The 16,760-nt window shown below is 44.7% G+C and overlaps 1 protein-coding gene and 1 long non-coding RNA gene across 8 annotated transcripts in view; one reads left to right on the forward strand and one right to left on the reverse strand.

Moving 5' to 3' along the window:
* EEF1D (eukaryotic translation elongation factor 1 delta) overlaps positions 1 to 7,726 on the forward strand; it is a 38,657-nt gene extending 30,931 nt beyond the window's left edge. For all 7 annotated transcript variants that reach the window (XM_073329935.1, XM_073329933.1, XM_073329934.1 and 4 more), the window contains 5 exons: positions 2,785 to 2,884; positions 3,178 to 3,281; positions 4,852 to 5,121; positions 6,383 to 6,577; positions 7,629 to 7,726. In XM_073329935.1, the coding sequence (XP_073186036.1) occupies positions 2,785 to 2,884; positions 3,178 to 3,281; positions 4,852 to 5,121; positions 6,383 to 6,577; positions 7,629 to 7,667 (708 nt within the window). In that variant the 3' untranslated portion in view covers positions 7,668 to 7,726. The remainder of the gene's footprint in view (positions 1 to 2,784; positions 2,885 to 3,177; positions 3,282 to 4,851; positions 5,122 to 6,382; positions 6,578 to 7,628) is intronic.
* LOC140906288 (uncharacterized) lies at positions 967 to 16,760 on the reverse strand. The gene is made up of 2 exons (XR_012157058.1): positions 16,597 to 16,760; positions 967 to 2,275 (listed from the first exon to the last, which is right to left on the reverse strand). It is a non-coding gene; the product is annotated as an uncharacterized lncRNA (long non-coding RNA).

The raw sequence follows: 16,760 nt of genomic DNA on the forward strand, positions 1-16,760 counted from the left end.
CTCCCAAGATCTTTCTTGAGTGGTAACAGCTAATTTATACATCATCGTTTTGTATGTATAGTTGGGATTTTGTTTTCCAATATGCATTACTTTGCATTTATTAACATTGAATCTCATCTGCCATTTTATTGCCCAGTCACCCAGTTTTGTGAGATCGCTTTGTAAGTCTTTGCAGTCTACTTTGGACTTAACTATCTTGAGTAGTTTTGTGTCATTGGCAAACTGTTTACCCCTTTTCCCAGATCATTCTGAATATTGACCAGTGCTGCTCCCAGTACAGATCCTTGGTGGACACCACTATTTACTTCACTCCATTCTGAAAACTGACCATTTATTCCTATTCTTTGTTTCCAATCTTTTAACCGGTTAGTGATTCATGAGAGGATTGTCTCTTTATGCTATGATTGCTTAGTTTGCTTAAGAGCCTTTGGTGAGGGACCTTCTCAAAGGCTTTGTGAAAGTCCAAGTACACTATATCCACTGGATCATCCTTGTCCACATATTTTTTTTGACCCCCTCAAAGAATTCTAGTAGATGGAGGCAGGATTTCCCTTTACAAAAGCTGTGTTTGTTTTCCCAACAAATCCTGTAGTGGGTTGGGCCACAGAGACCCCCTTGGGACTGCCACCTGATGTGGTGAGACTACCTCTGAGCCCGTTTTCCCTGGCAGCTTGGGACTTCAGTGCCTTGTCTTGGTGAGCCAGACATGCTAGCCTGCTACAAACACAGACCCAGGTCTGAACCACATCCCTCACAAGTTGCAAACTTAACAGAAAACAGCTTAAGAAGTGCTCCTGTCTTTAGCACCCAGTTCCCAATGGGATCCAAACCCCAAATAAATCCGTTTTACTCTGTATAAAGCTTATACAGGGTAAACTCATAAATTGTTTGCCCTCTATAACACTGATAGCGAGAGATCCACAGCTGTTTGCTTCCCCCAGGAATTAATTACTTTGGGTCAATTAATAAGCAAAAAAGTGATTTTATTAAAAATAAAAAGTAGGATTTAAGTGGTTCCAAGTAATAACAGACAGAACAAAGTTAATTACCAAGCAAAATAAAACAAACCTGCAAGTCTAAGCCTAATACAGTAGGAAACTAAATGCAGGTAAATCTCACCCTCAGAGATGTTCCAATAAGCTTCTTTCACAGACTAGACTCCTTTCTAGTCTGGGTCCAGCAATCACTCACACCCCTGTAGTTACTGTCCTTTGTTCCAGTTTCTTTCAGGCATCTCTTTGGGGTGGAGAGGCTGTCTTTTTGAGCCAGCTGAAGACAAAATGGAGGGGTTTCCAGGGCCTTTTATATTCTTTCTCTTGTGGACAGAAACATCTTTGTTCTCCTGTGCAACATTGCAGCAACAAGATGGAGTCTGTAGCCACCTGGGCAAGTCATATGTCTATGAATGATTCAGCTTTTTGCAGGCCGACACCATTGTTTACATGTTAGTTTGAACATTCCCAGGAAAGCTCAGGTGTAGATTGGCATCTCCCAAAGTCTGTTGTCAGTTAAGTGTTTCTTGATTGGGCACTTACTGAGAATAGTCCTTTCTCAAGAAGCTGACCAAATGCTTCACGGAGGCTACTTAGAATCAAATAAAATGCCAATATTCATAACTTCAAATACAAAAATGATACACACATACAGACAGCATAATCACAACCAGCAAACCACAACCTTTCCATAGACACCCCACTTGGCCTTCTCTGTACAAGACCTGGTGCAACCATAGAACCCTGGTTGCAACAATGATCTATACGGTCACAGTTTGTCAATAACGTCACATCCTGTTCATGTATGTGTCTGATAATTCTGTTCTTTACTATAGTTTCAACCAGTTTGCCTGGTACTGAAGTTAGGCTTACTGGCCTGCAACTGTCAGGATTACCTCTGGAGCCTTTTTTAAAAATCAGCATCACATTAGTTATCCTCCAGTCATCTGGTACAGAAGCAGATTTAGATGATAGGTTACGTACCACAGTTAATAGTTCTGAGGGAATTCAGATATGAAACTGCAGAACCCTTGGGTGAATCCCATCTGATCCAGCTGACCAATTACTGTTTTATTTATCAGTTTGTGCCAAAACTTCCTTTATTTCAGATTTATCATCTAAAAACAATGGCTCAGGTATGGGAATCTCCCTCACATCCTCTACAATGAAGACGATGCAGTAATTCATTTAGCTTCTCCACAATGGCCTTGTCTTCCTTCAGTGCTCCTTTAGCCCCTTGATTGTTGGGTGGCCCCACTGATTGTTTGGCAAGTTTCCTGCTTCTGAAAAAAATTGTTTGCTGTTAGTTTGAGACTTTCGCTAGTTCTACGTTCTAGTCCTACCTTCACCACTGATTTACTGAATGACCTCAGCCAAGTCATCTCAGCCATCTGTACCTCAGTTTCCTTATCTGTAATTTGAAGCTCTTTACTTCCTTAGCAGGGGTAATGTTTGTAAACTTTTTGAAGTGCACTAGAGAAGCTTTGCAAGATGCTAGAGATGCAAATATTAAGGTAGCCCACAGTTTGGGACTGTAGACATGTGGTGGTCTTCTGCCAGCTCTACCAGAAATTCTTTCAGTGGCAAATGAATTACATTCTAATTTTTGTGTTTAACATTTGCTTTAAAAGGCTTGTGATCAAAAGTATTCTTTCGTAGATAGCCTGTAAAATCTCTTCTCCTTTTTCCCAGTGTTGTCTCTGCCTTCCTGCTTTAGAGAGGCAGTGTGTCTGTCTTAATCTTAGAACTGAGTGAACAGACTAGTTTTTTATCTTGGTTTCCCTTGTTGCAGAGTGCAAGCACGACCTCTTCTGCTGGGCCTGCTGGTGACCAAAATGAGCTCCTCACCAGAATAGCTAACCTGGAGGTGGAGAACCAAAATCTCCGCAGTGGTAAGTGAGAGATCTCCGGCAATAAAACACATTGGACTTGTGCCTGCTATTAGCGGCCTATCTTGCTGACTACTCAGTGTAATGTCATGAAGCCTTATGAATTGTGTGTATTTTGTTGGTGGTTTTGTTAACATTGGAGCAAGGATGTGTCTCAAGTTGGGATAGATGCAGTTTGCTTGGTAGCCTGCCTTGAGTGAAATCAGACTCATCCTGACCCAACCAAAGAATAATTGCTGCATCTTCTGCCATGTGTTGAACCACTAAGATGAGAGAGTTCTTTCTCCCTTTTCTAGTTGTTGTAGATCTTCAGCTGGCCATCTCCAAGCTGGAAACTCGCTTGAACACACTAGAAAAATCCTCCACCTCTCACCATCCCTCAGCAACGCCACCAACCCAGGTAATTGACTCCTCAAGGTGCCAGGTCAGTTTAGAATACTTCATGCCACCTACTGAGGAGAAAAGCGATCTCACTTCATTTGTAACTCACGAAAGCTTATGCTCAAATAAATTTGTTAGTCTCTAAGGTGCCACAAGTACTCCTTTTCTTTCTCCACAAGTGCTAGCCAAGGCCTCTTTAGCAGAGCCTTCTAGGGCTGCTCTTTCTTCCTCATATCAGCCCAAGTGCACAGATTCTCCTGCGTTAGGTCCAGTGAAGAGGATATGTGATGGGCCAGATCCTCAGCCGGGACAAATCTGTGATGCTAAGCCAGTAATTCACAGTTGTGTATAAACGGGAGCACACTAAGTAAACAAAGCTTCTTGGTACCTAATAAGTATATAGCAAGGAGACACCTATACAGATGGACAGACTTGGGGACCTATTGGTTCTCACATGCAGGAAAAAGTAATATCTCTGGGAGTTGAGTATCCTGTACCCATTGCATCTTGCCCCAGTTTGGAGGATGCATTGGAGACCTTCAATTGAACTAACTTTTGCCCCGTGCTTAGTAAATAATAAAACTACTTCCCCATGCTTATTTTTCCCCCCTACTGTTACTCACAGCTTCTTGTCAACTGTTGGAAATAAGCCATCCTGATTATCACTACAGAAGGTTTTTTTTGCTCCTGCTGCTAATAGCTCACCTTAACTGATCACTCTTGTTATAGCTGGTATGGCAACTCCCATTTTTTCATGTTCTCTGTGTGTGTATGTATCTATCTATCTATCTTCCTACTGTATTTTCCACTGCATGCATCCAGTGAAGTGGGTTTTAGCCCACGAAAGCTTATGCTCAAATACATTTGTTAGTCTCTAAGGTGCCACAAGTACTCCTTGTTCTTTTTTGCCCCTGTGTATTCTATTCTGTAAAGACTCCTATCAGTATCTAAGGGTATGTCTACACAGCCAAGAAAAACCCGTGGCTGGATTGTGCCAGATGACTCTGGTTTGTGGGGCAAACATTCACAGCAATGAAACAGCCCCACAAACCAGAGTCATCTGGCACAATCCAGCCACGGGTTTTTCTTGGCTGTGTAGACATACCCTTAGCCTGAGCCCTGTGAGCCCGAGTCGGCTGGCACAAACCAGCCAGGTGCTTTTCTTGGCTGTGTAGACATACCCTTAAAGCCCCTTCCAATAGGGCACTGAGGAGAGTGAGATTAACCTACGTAACGTGCTTCATTCTCTCTTCCTCCCTTGCCTACAGGAAGAATTGTTTGTGCGCTGGAGCGATTTGTTTTGGGGGTTATTTTTAAGTGTACATGTTGCTATGCTGCTTAGAGAAGGCAACATGCAGACGTGTGCCTGGCATTTAGGCTCTTTTAGATATGCTGGGCCCTGGGCTATTGAGTGCCTTGAAGAGAAGGACCAAGCTCCTGGCTGCATGACTTTGAGCTCTTGCCTTTGGATGGTGGCATAATCTTGTTTTGGCAAGTCAGGTCATAACTGCAACAGGGGGTGGAGTTTGCTGCCTTGTTTTACACTTGGATTTATTTTCTCCCTTTTTTTGCCCATTGCTTCCGTGAAGCATGTCACCCCAATGAAGAAGGTGGAATCACCTGCTGCTCCCCCAAAGAAAGTAGAACTCCCTTCTGCTCCACCTGCAAAGAAAGTAGAACCATCTGAGGCTGACGACGAAGATGAGGATGACGACATTGACTTATTTGGCAGTGGTGATGAAGAGGAAGACCAGGAGGCTGCCAAAGTTCGGGAAGAGCGATTACGCCAGTATGCGGAGAAGAAGTCTAAAAAGCCTGGCCTCATTGCCAAGTCTTCCATCCTTCTGGATGTCAAGCCTGTAAGCAGTTTAAACTATTCCTTACCCAACTGTTGTTTTGGCTCTAAAGTGGGGTGCCTGTACTGAGATTCTGGTTGTAAAATTGCAGGAGTGTGTGGGTTACATCTAATTGGCAGACTGCAGCTGCCCCATGTAGGTCTGGTCCACAAATTACAGAACCTATCAGCATGCAGTTGTTTGGATCGGCATTGAGCATTGCATGATGGGAGCAGTGAGCTGTTCTGCTCCATATTAAAGATGGCAGTTGCAGACGTTCTATGGGCTGCAGCTTGACCACCCCTGGTTTGGAAGACCTTTCTTCTCTTGGGGCTTGTTTACGCTGTCAGAGTGTGGGAAGCTGGGGTGTAAATCTGTAGCTCTCTAGCCTGCTGTGAGCTATCTAGGCAGGTGGGCCCTGAGACCACACACTAAAAGTTCCATAGTGCGCTTGCACATACTGCTGTTTCAGACTTAGTGTGGGGCAGGCTAGAGTATTTGTACGTTCACATCCGGGCTTGCCACGCACATCATCTCTGTGTGGACAAGCCCTTGAAAAAATATGTACCTTTTAGAGCATGAATATAGGGAATAAAAGCCTGAAATATGAGCACAGATTAATAATCAGTAAAGCGCAAACTCTCTCAAGAGCACAAGGAAACAAAAGCGTATAGGATAACCCAACACTTGGGGCTAACTAGATAAGTGCTAAGTAGTAGTTTTACCAATTATCCAGGGCTTAGAGTTAGTTCCTGAAGCTGAAACCCTGAGATGGAAGAAGTGACATGTCATTCCAGGAACACTTCCCTCTAGGTATGCAGAATCCAGACCATCTGCAGTAACTTGGTCTCAATTCATGCAGAATCAAACTTGAGAGATGATTCCTCTGAGAAAGGCTTCTTTTGTCAAAGAAAGGACTCCTTAACAGAGACAGATGGCAAAACTGGACGGACAGAGCTGAATACTGGAGTATCACTGACTAGCATGCTACCTAGCAAATTGGCATGGTACAAGTAGAATTAATGATTTTGTCACTCTTGTTCTCTGCTAGTACGGAAGAGTTCTGTCTCGCATCTCCTCGCTGCTTTCCTGATCGCAGCCCTATATGATAGTGTGTTAAACCCCTTGTTGCTGACTTTTATGTCTGGAATTGGAATACGTACCACGTTGATCCAGTTCAGCTTGCATGGTTGAGGATTGCAGAATCCACAGTCCTGATGGACAGTTCCACAGCCTAATATTAATGTAGGTAAACCTGCTGAGTTCACTTTTTGTGCTTTGTTAGTGGGACGATGAAACTGACATGGCAAAGATGGAGGAGTGCGTCCGGTCCATTCAGATGGACGGCCTGGTGTGGGGAGCCTCCAAGTTGGTTCCAGTGGGCTATGGTATTAAGAAGCTCCAGATCCAGTGCGTAGTGGAGGATGACAAGGTTGGAACAGACATACTGGAGGAGGAGATCACCAAGTTTGAAGACTACGTAAGTCCTCCACTTGTGCCCTGCAGTACTTTCAAATATTTGGGCCCTTAAACCCACACCCCAGATTTTGATCTACTTCGTGTTGGCAGCCTACTGTATATTCAGATTCTGCATCATCTAAACTTTCAAGGGTGGGAGAGGCCTTGACATGGAGTTTTTAGTCCCCATGTTTGTGAAGATAACCTTGAAAACATGAAGAGTATAAGGATGCTGTCCCAGAGCCTGCAGACAGCCTGAAGCCATAGCTTTGAGGTGTGACCCTCCCTTGCCCTTGTACTCGTTGGGGTGTCTAGCTCCTGGTGCTTAGTGTGTTGATGGTTCAGGGACAGCAATTCACCATTTTGATTGTTTTAGCAGATGGGATGGGACATGAATGTGGGGTGGAGTGAAGTCTACGGCAGAGGTGGAATTGGAGCTGCTTGGGTGGGGAAGAGAGAAGACCTACAAGGATGGGGACAGGGAGAAACAAAGGGCAGAAATAGTGGCAATCCTGAAGGCTAGTTTTTTCCCACTGAGTGGTGCTGAAGGTGATAAGGCGCATTAACAAATATTAACATAGTTAATTTACTATATAAAGGCCATCTCCTACCTTTTTGATCTTTGCAAACTACCCTTTCACATCTGTGGGAGGTTGCTGTGGATTCAGGGAAGTATGTAGTCCTAAAACTCTATCCTAGCCCATGAACCATAATTAAAAATGGAACTTATCCCCTTTCTATAGGGTGAGTTTGAAACCAGTTTTAATTTGTAAGCTCTTTGGGGTGGGAACTTTTTCTTGCCATTCGTACAGTCCCTAGCACAATGGGGTTCTGATCCTGATTGCCATTAATATTTATATAAGCCCCCAATCTTAAAATATGACCACTCACAGGACTAATTTTTGACTGATAAAAAATGGTCTTTTAATAAAGGATTGTGCTTTATAAACTTGGGGCTGGTTTGGGCAAACTTCTTCTGTAAAGAGACCGCCCCAGAAAGTGTGCTTTCTGTGCGTCTTAAATCCCTGGAACGTGTTGTCTGATCTTTAACAGCATTTTTTGCCCTATTTCAGGTGCAGAGTGTCGACATAGCGGCTTTCAACAAGATCTAAGAGTGAACGTTTATCCTTTCTGGAACTGTAACTAATAAAAGGTCAAGATTTTGAGTGCAGATGGTGTGCGGTGTCTTTCCTTACAATGTGTGCCAGTTGCACAGGGGATCAGAAGGTGGTAGCCAACATCCCAGGAGTCTCTTGTGCATATTGCTTACAAAACTGCAAAATAGGGGAAAGCCAACTATCATCCCCAATGTCATTGACAGGCTGGTATCCCAAGGGGTCCTATAAAATAGCCCAGCGTGAACAGCCACAAATACATCATACATGGCTGTATTTCATGCTTCCACTTCACCCAAGCAGGGGTTAGGACTCCATTGTTTCCCTTACACTTAAACCCAGTGTACAAACATTAGGTTACTATGTAAGGCTTGTAATTTGTATCTTCCTGAAGAATCTAGATTTATAACTGTTAAATATTGTGCTGAGCCTTCGCCATGAAACAGTGAAGGGTTTTTAGGGTTTCATTTATTTAGAGATGCTAAAAACAGCTCTAAGTTCAGAAGTGTTGCTGGCTTGTTAAGTAACTTTAAAAAGTGGCTACCTTTATTCACATTAGCTGCTTTAATCATGTTTTGTTTTAATCATGTTTTTTTAAATCAAATCATCTTTAACATGAAACTGTCTTTTGAATGTCCCTGCCACCTGCAGGGGTCAGGAAGGCACACCTCCCCTTATCTCCTTCCTCTGAAGCATCAGGGATGGCCACAGCTGGAGATGGGACATTGGGCAGGGAAAGCCAGGGCTCTGAAGTGGCCCTGAGCACTCTCTTGCCTGGGTGCATGGCTGACTGGTTCTTGCTCAGGGTCTAACTGATCGCCGCATATGGGGTTGGGAAAGAATTACCCCTGGTCGGATTGGCAGCAACTTAGGGGTTTTTCACCTTCTTCTGCAGCATGTGGGTGTGGGTCACTTGCCAGGATTATCTGGGTATATCTCATTTAATCATTGCCCTGCCATTGCGAGGACCTTGGGCACTGGTGTACCTCGGTTCCTCTTATTCTTTGCCTGTGGCGCACAAGTCTAGTCTCCTGTGGGCTTTGGTCTAGTTTTGGTTGTTGTGGTTAGTGTGTAGGTGCTGAGTGGTGTTGGTGGCCTGTGAGGTACCAGAGATCTGACTAGATGACCTAGACCAATGATCCTTTCTGGCCTTACACTCCGAGTATGACTCTAATTGGGCTGTGTGTGATGTGAGGAGCAGAGACTCGGGTATCTGGCGGCTGACTGTCTTAGTGTCTGTATGGAAACTTTTTAAAGACACCTTAATAGAGGCTCAACTTAAATGTGTACCCCAAATTAAAGAACATAATAAGAGAACCAAAAAAGTGGCTAAACAACAAAGTAAAAGAAACTGTGAGAGGCAAAAAGGCATTCTTTAAAAAGTGGAAGTTAAATCCTAGTGAGGAAAATAGAAAGGAGCATAAACTAGCAAATCAAGTGTAAAAATATAATTAGGAAGGCCAAAAAAGAATTTGAAGAACAGTTAGCCAAAGACTCAAAAAGTAATAGCAAAAAAAAATTGAAGTACATCAGAAGCAGGAAGCCTGCTAAACAACCAGTGGGGCCACTGGACAATCGAGATGCTAAAGGACCACTCAAGGACAATAAAGCCATTGCAGAGAAACTAAATGAATTCTTTGCATCTCTGCTTTCTGTACATCTTAATTCTCTTCACGGCTGAGGATGTGAGGGAGATTCCCAAACCCGAGACATTCTTTTTAGGTGACAAATCTGAGGAACTGTCCCAGATTGAGGTGTCATTAGAGGTGGTTTTGGAACAAATTGATAAACTAAACAGTAATACGTCACCAGGATCAGATGGCATTCACCCAAGAGTTCTGAAGGAACTCAAATGTGAATTTGCAGAACTACTAACTGTAGTCTGTAACCTATCATTTAAATCAGCTTCTGTATCAAATGACTGGAGGAGAGCTAATGTGATGACAATTTTATAAAAAGGGCTCCAGAGGTGATCCCAGCAATTACAGGCTGGTAAGTCTGACTTCAGTACCGGGCAAACAGGTTGAAACTATAGTAAAGAACAAAATTGTCAGTCACAGATTAACATAATTTGTTGGGGAAGAGTCAACGTGGTTTTTGTAAAGGGAAATCATGCCTCACCAATTTACTAGAATTCTTTGCGAGGGTCAACAAGCATATGGACAAGGAGGATCCAGTGGATATAGTGTACTTAGATTTTCAGAAAGCCTTTGACAAGGTCCCTCACCAAAAGCTCTTAAGCAAAGTAAGCTGTCATGGGATAAGAGAGAAGGTCCTGTCATGGATTGGCAACTGGTTAAAAGATAGGAAACAAAGGGTAGGAATAAATGGTCAATTTTCAGAATGGAGAGAGGTAAATAGTGGTGTCTCCTAGGGGTCTGTACTGGGACCAGTCCTATTCAACACATTCATAAATGATCTGGAAAAAGGGATAAACAGTGAGGTGGCAAAATTTGCAGATGATACTAAACAACTCAAGATAGTTAAATCCCAAGCTGACTGCAAAGGACTAAAGAAGGATCTCTCAAAACTGGGTGACCAGGCAACAAAATGGCAGATAAAATTCAATGCTGATAAATGCAAAGTAATGCATGTTGGAAAACACAATCCCAACTATACATATAAAATGATAGGGTCTAAATTAGCTGTTACCACTCAAGAAAGAGATCTTGGAGTCACTGTGGATAGTCCTCTGAAAACATCCAATCAATGTGCAGCAGCAGTCAAAAAAGCAAACAATGTTGGGCATCATTAAGAAAGGGATAGATAAGAGAAAATTATCATATTGCCTCTATATAAATTCATGGTACGCTCAAATCTTGAATACTGCTTGCAGATGTGGTCACCCCATATCACGAAAGATATATTGGACTTGGAAAAGGTTCAGAAAATGGCAAAAAAAAATCAGGGATATGGAACAGCTTCTGTATGACGAAGGATATCACTGAAGTCTATAAAATCATGTCTGGTGCGGAGAAAGTAAAAGAGGAAGTGTTATTTACTCATAACACAAGAACTAGGGGCCACCAAATGAAAGTATTTCTTCGTACAATGCACAATCAACCTGTGGAATGCTTTGCCAGAGGATGTTGTCAAGGCCAAGACTATAACAGGTTTCAAAAAAGAACTAGATAAAATTCATGGAGGATAGGTCCATCAATGGCTATTAGCCAGGATGGGCAGGGATGGTGTCCCTAGCGTGTTTTCCAAAAGCTGGGAATGGGTGACACGGGATGGATCACTTGACAGTACTGGAGTACTGTCATGGATGGTTATAAACTGTTCAGGAAGGACAGGCAGGGCAGAAAAGGTGGGGGAGTAGCACTGTATGTAAGGGAGCAGTATGACTGCTCAGAGCTCCGGTACGAAACTGCAGAAAAACCTGAGAGTCTCTGGATTAAGTTTAGAAGTGTGAGCAACAAGAGTGATGTCGTGGTGGGAGTCTGCTATAGACCACCGGACCAGGTGGATGAGGCTTTCTTCCGGCAGCTCGTGGAAGCTACTAGATCGCATGCCCTGGTTCTCATGGGTGACTAATTTTCCTGATATCTGCTGGGAGAGCAATACAGCGGTGCATAGACAATCCAGGAAGTTTTTGGAAAGCGTAGGGGACAATTTCCTGGTGCAAGTGCTAGAGGAGCCAACTAGGGGGGAGCTTTTCTTGACCTGCTGCTCGCAAACAGGGAAGAATTAGTAGGGGAAACAAAAGTGGATGGGAATCTGGGAGGCAGTGACCATGAGTTGGTTGAGTTCAGGATCCTGACACAGGGAAGAAAGGTAAGCAGCAGGATACGGACCCTGGACTTCAGGAAAGCAGACTTCGACTCCCTCAGGGAACGGATGGGTAGGATCCCCTGGGGGACTAACATGAAGGGGAAAGGAGTCCAGGAGAGCTGGCTGTATTTCAAGGAATCCCTGTTGAGGTTACAGGGACAAACCATCCCGATGTGTCGAAAGATAGTAAATATGGCAGGCGGCCAGCTTGGCTTAACAGTGAAATCCTAGCGGATCTTAAGCATAAAAAAGAAGCTTACAAGAAGTGGAAGGTTGGACATATGACCAGGGAAGAGTATAAAAATATTGCTCAGGCATGTAGGAATGAAATTAGGAGGGCCAAATCGCACCTGGAGCTGCAGCTAGCGAGAGATGTTAAGAGTAACAAGAAGGGTTTCTTCAGGTATGTTGGCAACAAGAAGAAAGCCAAGGAAAGTGTGGGCCCCTTACTGAATGAGGGAGGCAACCTAGTGACAGACGATGTGGAAAAAGCTAATGTACTCAATGCTTTTTCTGCTTCTGTCTTCACGAACAAGGTCAGCTCCCAGACTGCTGCGCTGGGCATCACAACATGGGGAATAGATGGCCAGCCCTCTGTGGAGAAAGAGATGGTTAGGGACTATTTAGAAAAGCTGGACGTGCACAAGTCCATGGGGCTGGACGAGTTGCATTCAAGAGTGCTAAAGGAACTGGCGGCTGTGATTGCAGAGCCATTGGCCATGATCTTTGAAAACTCGTGGCGAACGGGGGAAGTCCCGGATGACTGGAAAAAGGCTAATGTAGTGCCAATCTTTAGAAAAGGGAAGAAGGAGGATCCTGGGAACTACAGGCCAGTGAGCCTCACTTCAGTCCCCGGAAAAATCATGGAGCAGGTCCTCAAAGAATCAATCCTGAAGCACTTACATGAGAGGAAAGTGATCAGGAACAGTCAGCATGGATTCACCAAGGGAAGGTCATGCCTGACTAATCTAATCGCCTTCTACGATGAGATTACTGGTTCTGTGGATGAAGGGAAAGCAGTGGATGTATTGTATCTTGACTTTAGCAAAGCTTTTGACACGGTCTCCCACAGTATTCTTGTCAGCAAGTTAAAGAAGTATGGGCTGGATGAATGCACTATAAGGTGGGTAGAAAGTTGGCTAGATTGTCGGGCTCAACGGGTAGTGATCAATGGCTCCATGTCTAGTTGGCAGCCGGTGTCAAGTGGAGTGCACCAGGGGTCGGTCCTGGGGCCGGTTTTGTTCAATATCTTCATAAATGATCTGGAGGATGGTGTGGATTGCACTCTCAGCAAATTTGCGGATGATACTAAACTGGGAGGAGTGGTAGATACGCTGGAGGGCAGGGATAGGATACAGAGGGACCTAGACAAATTGGAGGATTGGGCCAAAAGAAATCTGATGAGGTTCAATAAGGACAAGTGCAGGGTCCTGCACTTAGGACGGAAGAATCCAATGCACAGCTACAGACTAGGGACCGAATGGCTCGGCAGCAGTTCTGCGGAAAAGGACCTAGGGGTGACAGTGGACGAGAAGCTGGATATGAGTCAGCAGTGTGCCCTTGTTGCCAAGAAGGCCAATGGCATTTTGGGATGTATAAGTAGGGGCATAGCCAGCAGATCGAGGGACGTGATCGTTCCCCTCTATTCGACATTGGTGAGGCCTCATCTGGAGTACTGTGTCCAGTTTTGGGCCCCACACTACAAGAAGGATGTGGATAAATTGGAGAGAGTCCAGCGAAGGGCAACAAAAATGATTAGGGGTCTGGAACACATGACTTATGAGGAGAGGCTGAGGGAACTGGGATTGTTTAGTCTGCAGAAGAGAAGAATGAGGGGGTATTTGATAGCTGCTTTCAATTACCTGAGAGGTGGTTCCAGAGAGGATGGTTCTAGACTATTCTCAGTGGTGGAAGAGGACAGGACAAGGAGTAATGGTCTCAAGTTGCAGTGGGGGAGGTTTAGGTTGGATATTAGGAAAAACTTTTTCACTAGGAGGGTGGTGAAACACTGGAATGCGTTCCCTAGGGAGGTGGTGGAATCTCCTTCCTTAGAAGTTTTTAAGGTCAGGCTTGACAAAGCCCTGGCTGGGATGATTTAATTGGGGATGGGTCCTGCTTTTGAGCAGGGGGTTGGACTAGATGACCTCCTGAGGTCCCTTCCAACCCTGATATTCTATGATTCTATGACCTGTTCTGTTCATTCTCTCTGGGACACCTGGCATTGGCCGCTGTCGGAAGACAGGATATGAGGCTAGATGGACCTTTGATGTAACCTAGAATGGCCATTCTTATTGAGAAGTAATTTTATCAATTGAAATAGTTAGCCTAACCTATAAGCAGTGCTGGTACATTAAAAAAAAAAACTTCTTAAAGCCTTCTCTTGGGACATCCTCATAATTCCTATGCAGTTAATTTACCCCGTACCAACACAGCAGAACCAAAAGGATTTTGTAGAAATGTAGGTCTGGAAGGGACCTCGATAGATCATCTAGTCCAGTCCCCTGCACTGAGGCAGGACTAAGTATTATCTAGACCATCCCTGACAGATGTTTAACTGATTCTTTAAAAACTTCCACTGATGGAGATTCCACAACCTCCCTAGGTAACTTGTTCCAGTGCTTAACTTCCCTTACAGTGAGGAAGGTTTTTTCCTAATGTCTAATCTAAGTCTCCCTTGCAGCAGATTAAGCCCATTACTTCTTGTCCTGTCCTCCATAATTAAGGAGAACAATTTGTCACCGCTCTCTTTATAACAGCCGTTTATATAAAGACTTATCACGTCCCCTCTCTGTTTTCTCTCTTCCAGACTAGACAAACCCAATATTTTCAGTCTCTCCTCATAGAGTTTTCTAGAAAACCTGAACAGTGAAGAAAGGGTAAAAAACTGGGCATGTTTAGTCTGGAGAAAAAATGACTGGGGTGGGGGCCTGATAATAGTCTTCAAATGCGTTCAGGGCTGTTCTACAGAGGGTGGGGATCAATTGCTCTCCATGGCCACTGAAGGTCGGACCACAAGTAATGAGCTTAATCTGCAGCAAGGAAGATTTAGGTTAGATATTAGGGAAAAAATTCTAACAATGAGGGTAATTAATCTCCCATGACTTCCAGTGAAGGATGTGGGGGATCCCTGTTGGATGTTTTGAGAACCAGTTGGACAAACACCCGTCAGGATTAATCTAGGTGTATTTGGTCCTGCCTCAGCACTGCAGGGCAGGACTTGGCTTCTCAACATCCCTCCCAGCTCTGCATTTCTAAGTTTCTATGAAGCTGAAACTAGACAAACTCGGACTGGAAATAAGGTGTAAATGTTTAACAGGTCAGCTGAGGAAAAACCTTACCCCGGGTCAGGGTGGACTCTCCACTGAAAATTTTTAAATCACAATTGCATGTTTTTGTAAAAGATACTTCTGTTCAAACAGGGGTTAGTTCAGGGAAGTCTTAACAGCCTGGTATGCAGGAGGCTGGGCTACTAGATGATCTCAGGTTTCAGAGTAGCAGCCGTGTTAGTCTGTATTCACAAAAAGAAAAGGAGGACTTGTGGCACCTTAGAGACTAACCAATTTATTTGAGCATAAGCTTTCGTGAGCTACAGCTCACTTCATCCATCAATTAATGGACCTATCCTCTGTGAACTCATCTAATTCCTTTCTTGAAGTATAAACGGGTTCAGAATAGAACTGGGTAAGTTCAGGGAAGATAGGTCCATCAAAACCTATTAGCCAAGATGGTCAGGGATGCAACCTCATGCACTGGGTGTCAATACACCAACTGGGAGAAGCTGGGACTGGATGACAGAATGGATAACTAGAAATTACCCTGTTCTGTTCATTCCCTCTGAAGTATCTGGCACCAGCTGCAGTCAGAAGACCGGATACTGGGCTAACTGGACCATTGGTCTAACCCATTATGGCCATTCTTATGTTCAATGGTCTCTTCTAGCCCTATGTGTGAAGATCTGTTGAACAGTAAGGCATGTACGCCTAACAGAGGATTGCTTTTTGAATGGTATGATCCTGTAAAGCTTGTTTTTTACCCTGGTTGGGAATTTACAAAGGAAAACATTTGTCTGAAAAGACTGAAACCTCAGAAGTAGCAGTTTTAAGAATCCGCAGATACTAGCTAAATAAAATTAATAAACTTGATCCATTCTGATTAAACAAGAAAATCTAGTATGTATGACTAGGAAACAAAGAAGGTATAGATTTCTTGTGCTGTATTTAGTAGAACTTTCACTAGTTTTGCCCTTTGTTCTTGCTAGGATCTCAGAAGAATTATATACCTGTACAAAGGTGAGCAGTAAGTTCACAGCTGCTATAAGCAGGAGCCACTCTACTAACTTCAGTACTTATATATAGCAGTGAATTCAGTCTCTCATATCTCCTGTACTCCCTATATTGCATAAGGCAGTTCACTTGTTTCCTCACCTGTACAATGCAGATAATAATATTTACCAGGCCCTGGGGAACAGAGGACTTGAATTTCAAAGCTCAGGAACAAACTACAGGTGGCAGCTGTTAGGTTGCTTAATGCACGCCTGGAAGGCACCCTGATCCTACAGTGAAGAATGTGGTGTAAGAACTTCTCAGTTATAACAGGAGCATAAGTCCCGCGCGCTGTGCCTGGAAAGATGCGGTTTGAGCCTAATGTGAGGGAAGCACCTGGGCCCAGATTCCTAAAAGTATTTAGGCTTAGGGTTGCCAACTTTGTAATATTTAAAAACCAGACCCTCCAGCAAGAGTGCTGGAACCTCCCCTTCCCTGCCCCTTCCCCCCAGGCCTCACCCCTCCCCTGCCTCTTCCCCAGAGGCCCTGCTCCTGCCCCTTCTCCCTGAGGCCCCGCCGGGGCCCCACCTTCACTCCTCTTTCTCCCCCTCCCCGTCCCCCGCCTCACTCTGCACAGATCGGGAGGGACTTGCCTGCGGAGCTGGGAGCTGCAGCCACCTGATGCAGGCAGGAAGCAGCCCTGGCTGAGTAGGGGCTGGTGCGGGTGATGGCCCAGGGCCTCCCCGCCTCTCCCACCCACAGTAACCGGACTCCCGGCGTCCGGTCGGTAGGTCTGACCGGACACGGTCGGACTTTCCAGTAGACGACCGGGCACCTGGTCACCCTATTTAGGCCCCACCGATTTCCATGGAAGTCCGGAGCCCAAATACCTTTAGGGCCCTGATCCCCGAGCCAAGCCATAGCAGGGTGGGCACCGAATCCCTGCGTAGTCCTGCCGCCGGCCTGGGGGAGGAGGTCGCTGCGGCCAAGCCCAGCTGGGAAGGGTGACACGGACTACAACTCCCAGGCGCCCGTGCGGGCGGCGGCGGCGGCT

This window comes from Lepidochelys kempii, chromosome 2, assembly GCF_965140265.1.
Source record: "Lepidochelys kempii isolate rLepKem1 chromosome 2, rLepKem1.hap2, whole genome shotgun sequence".
Taxonomy (NCBI): Eukaryota; Metazoa; Chordata; order Testudines; family Cheloniidae; genus Lepidochelys; species Lepidochelys kempii.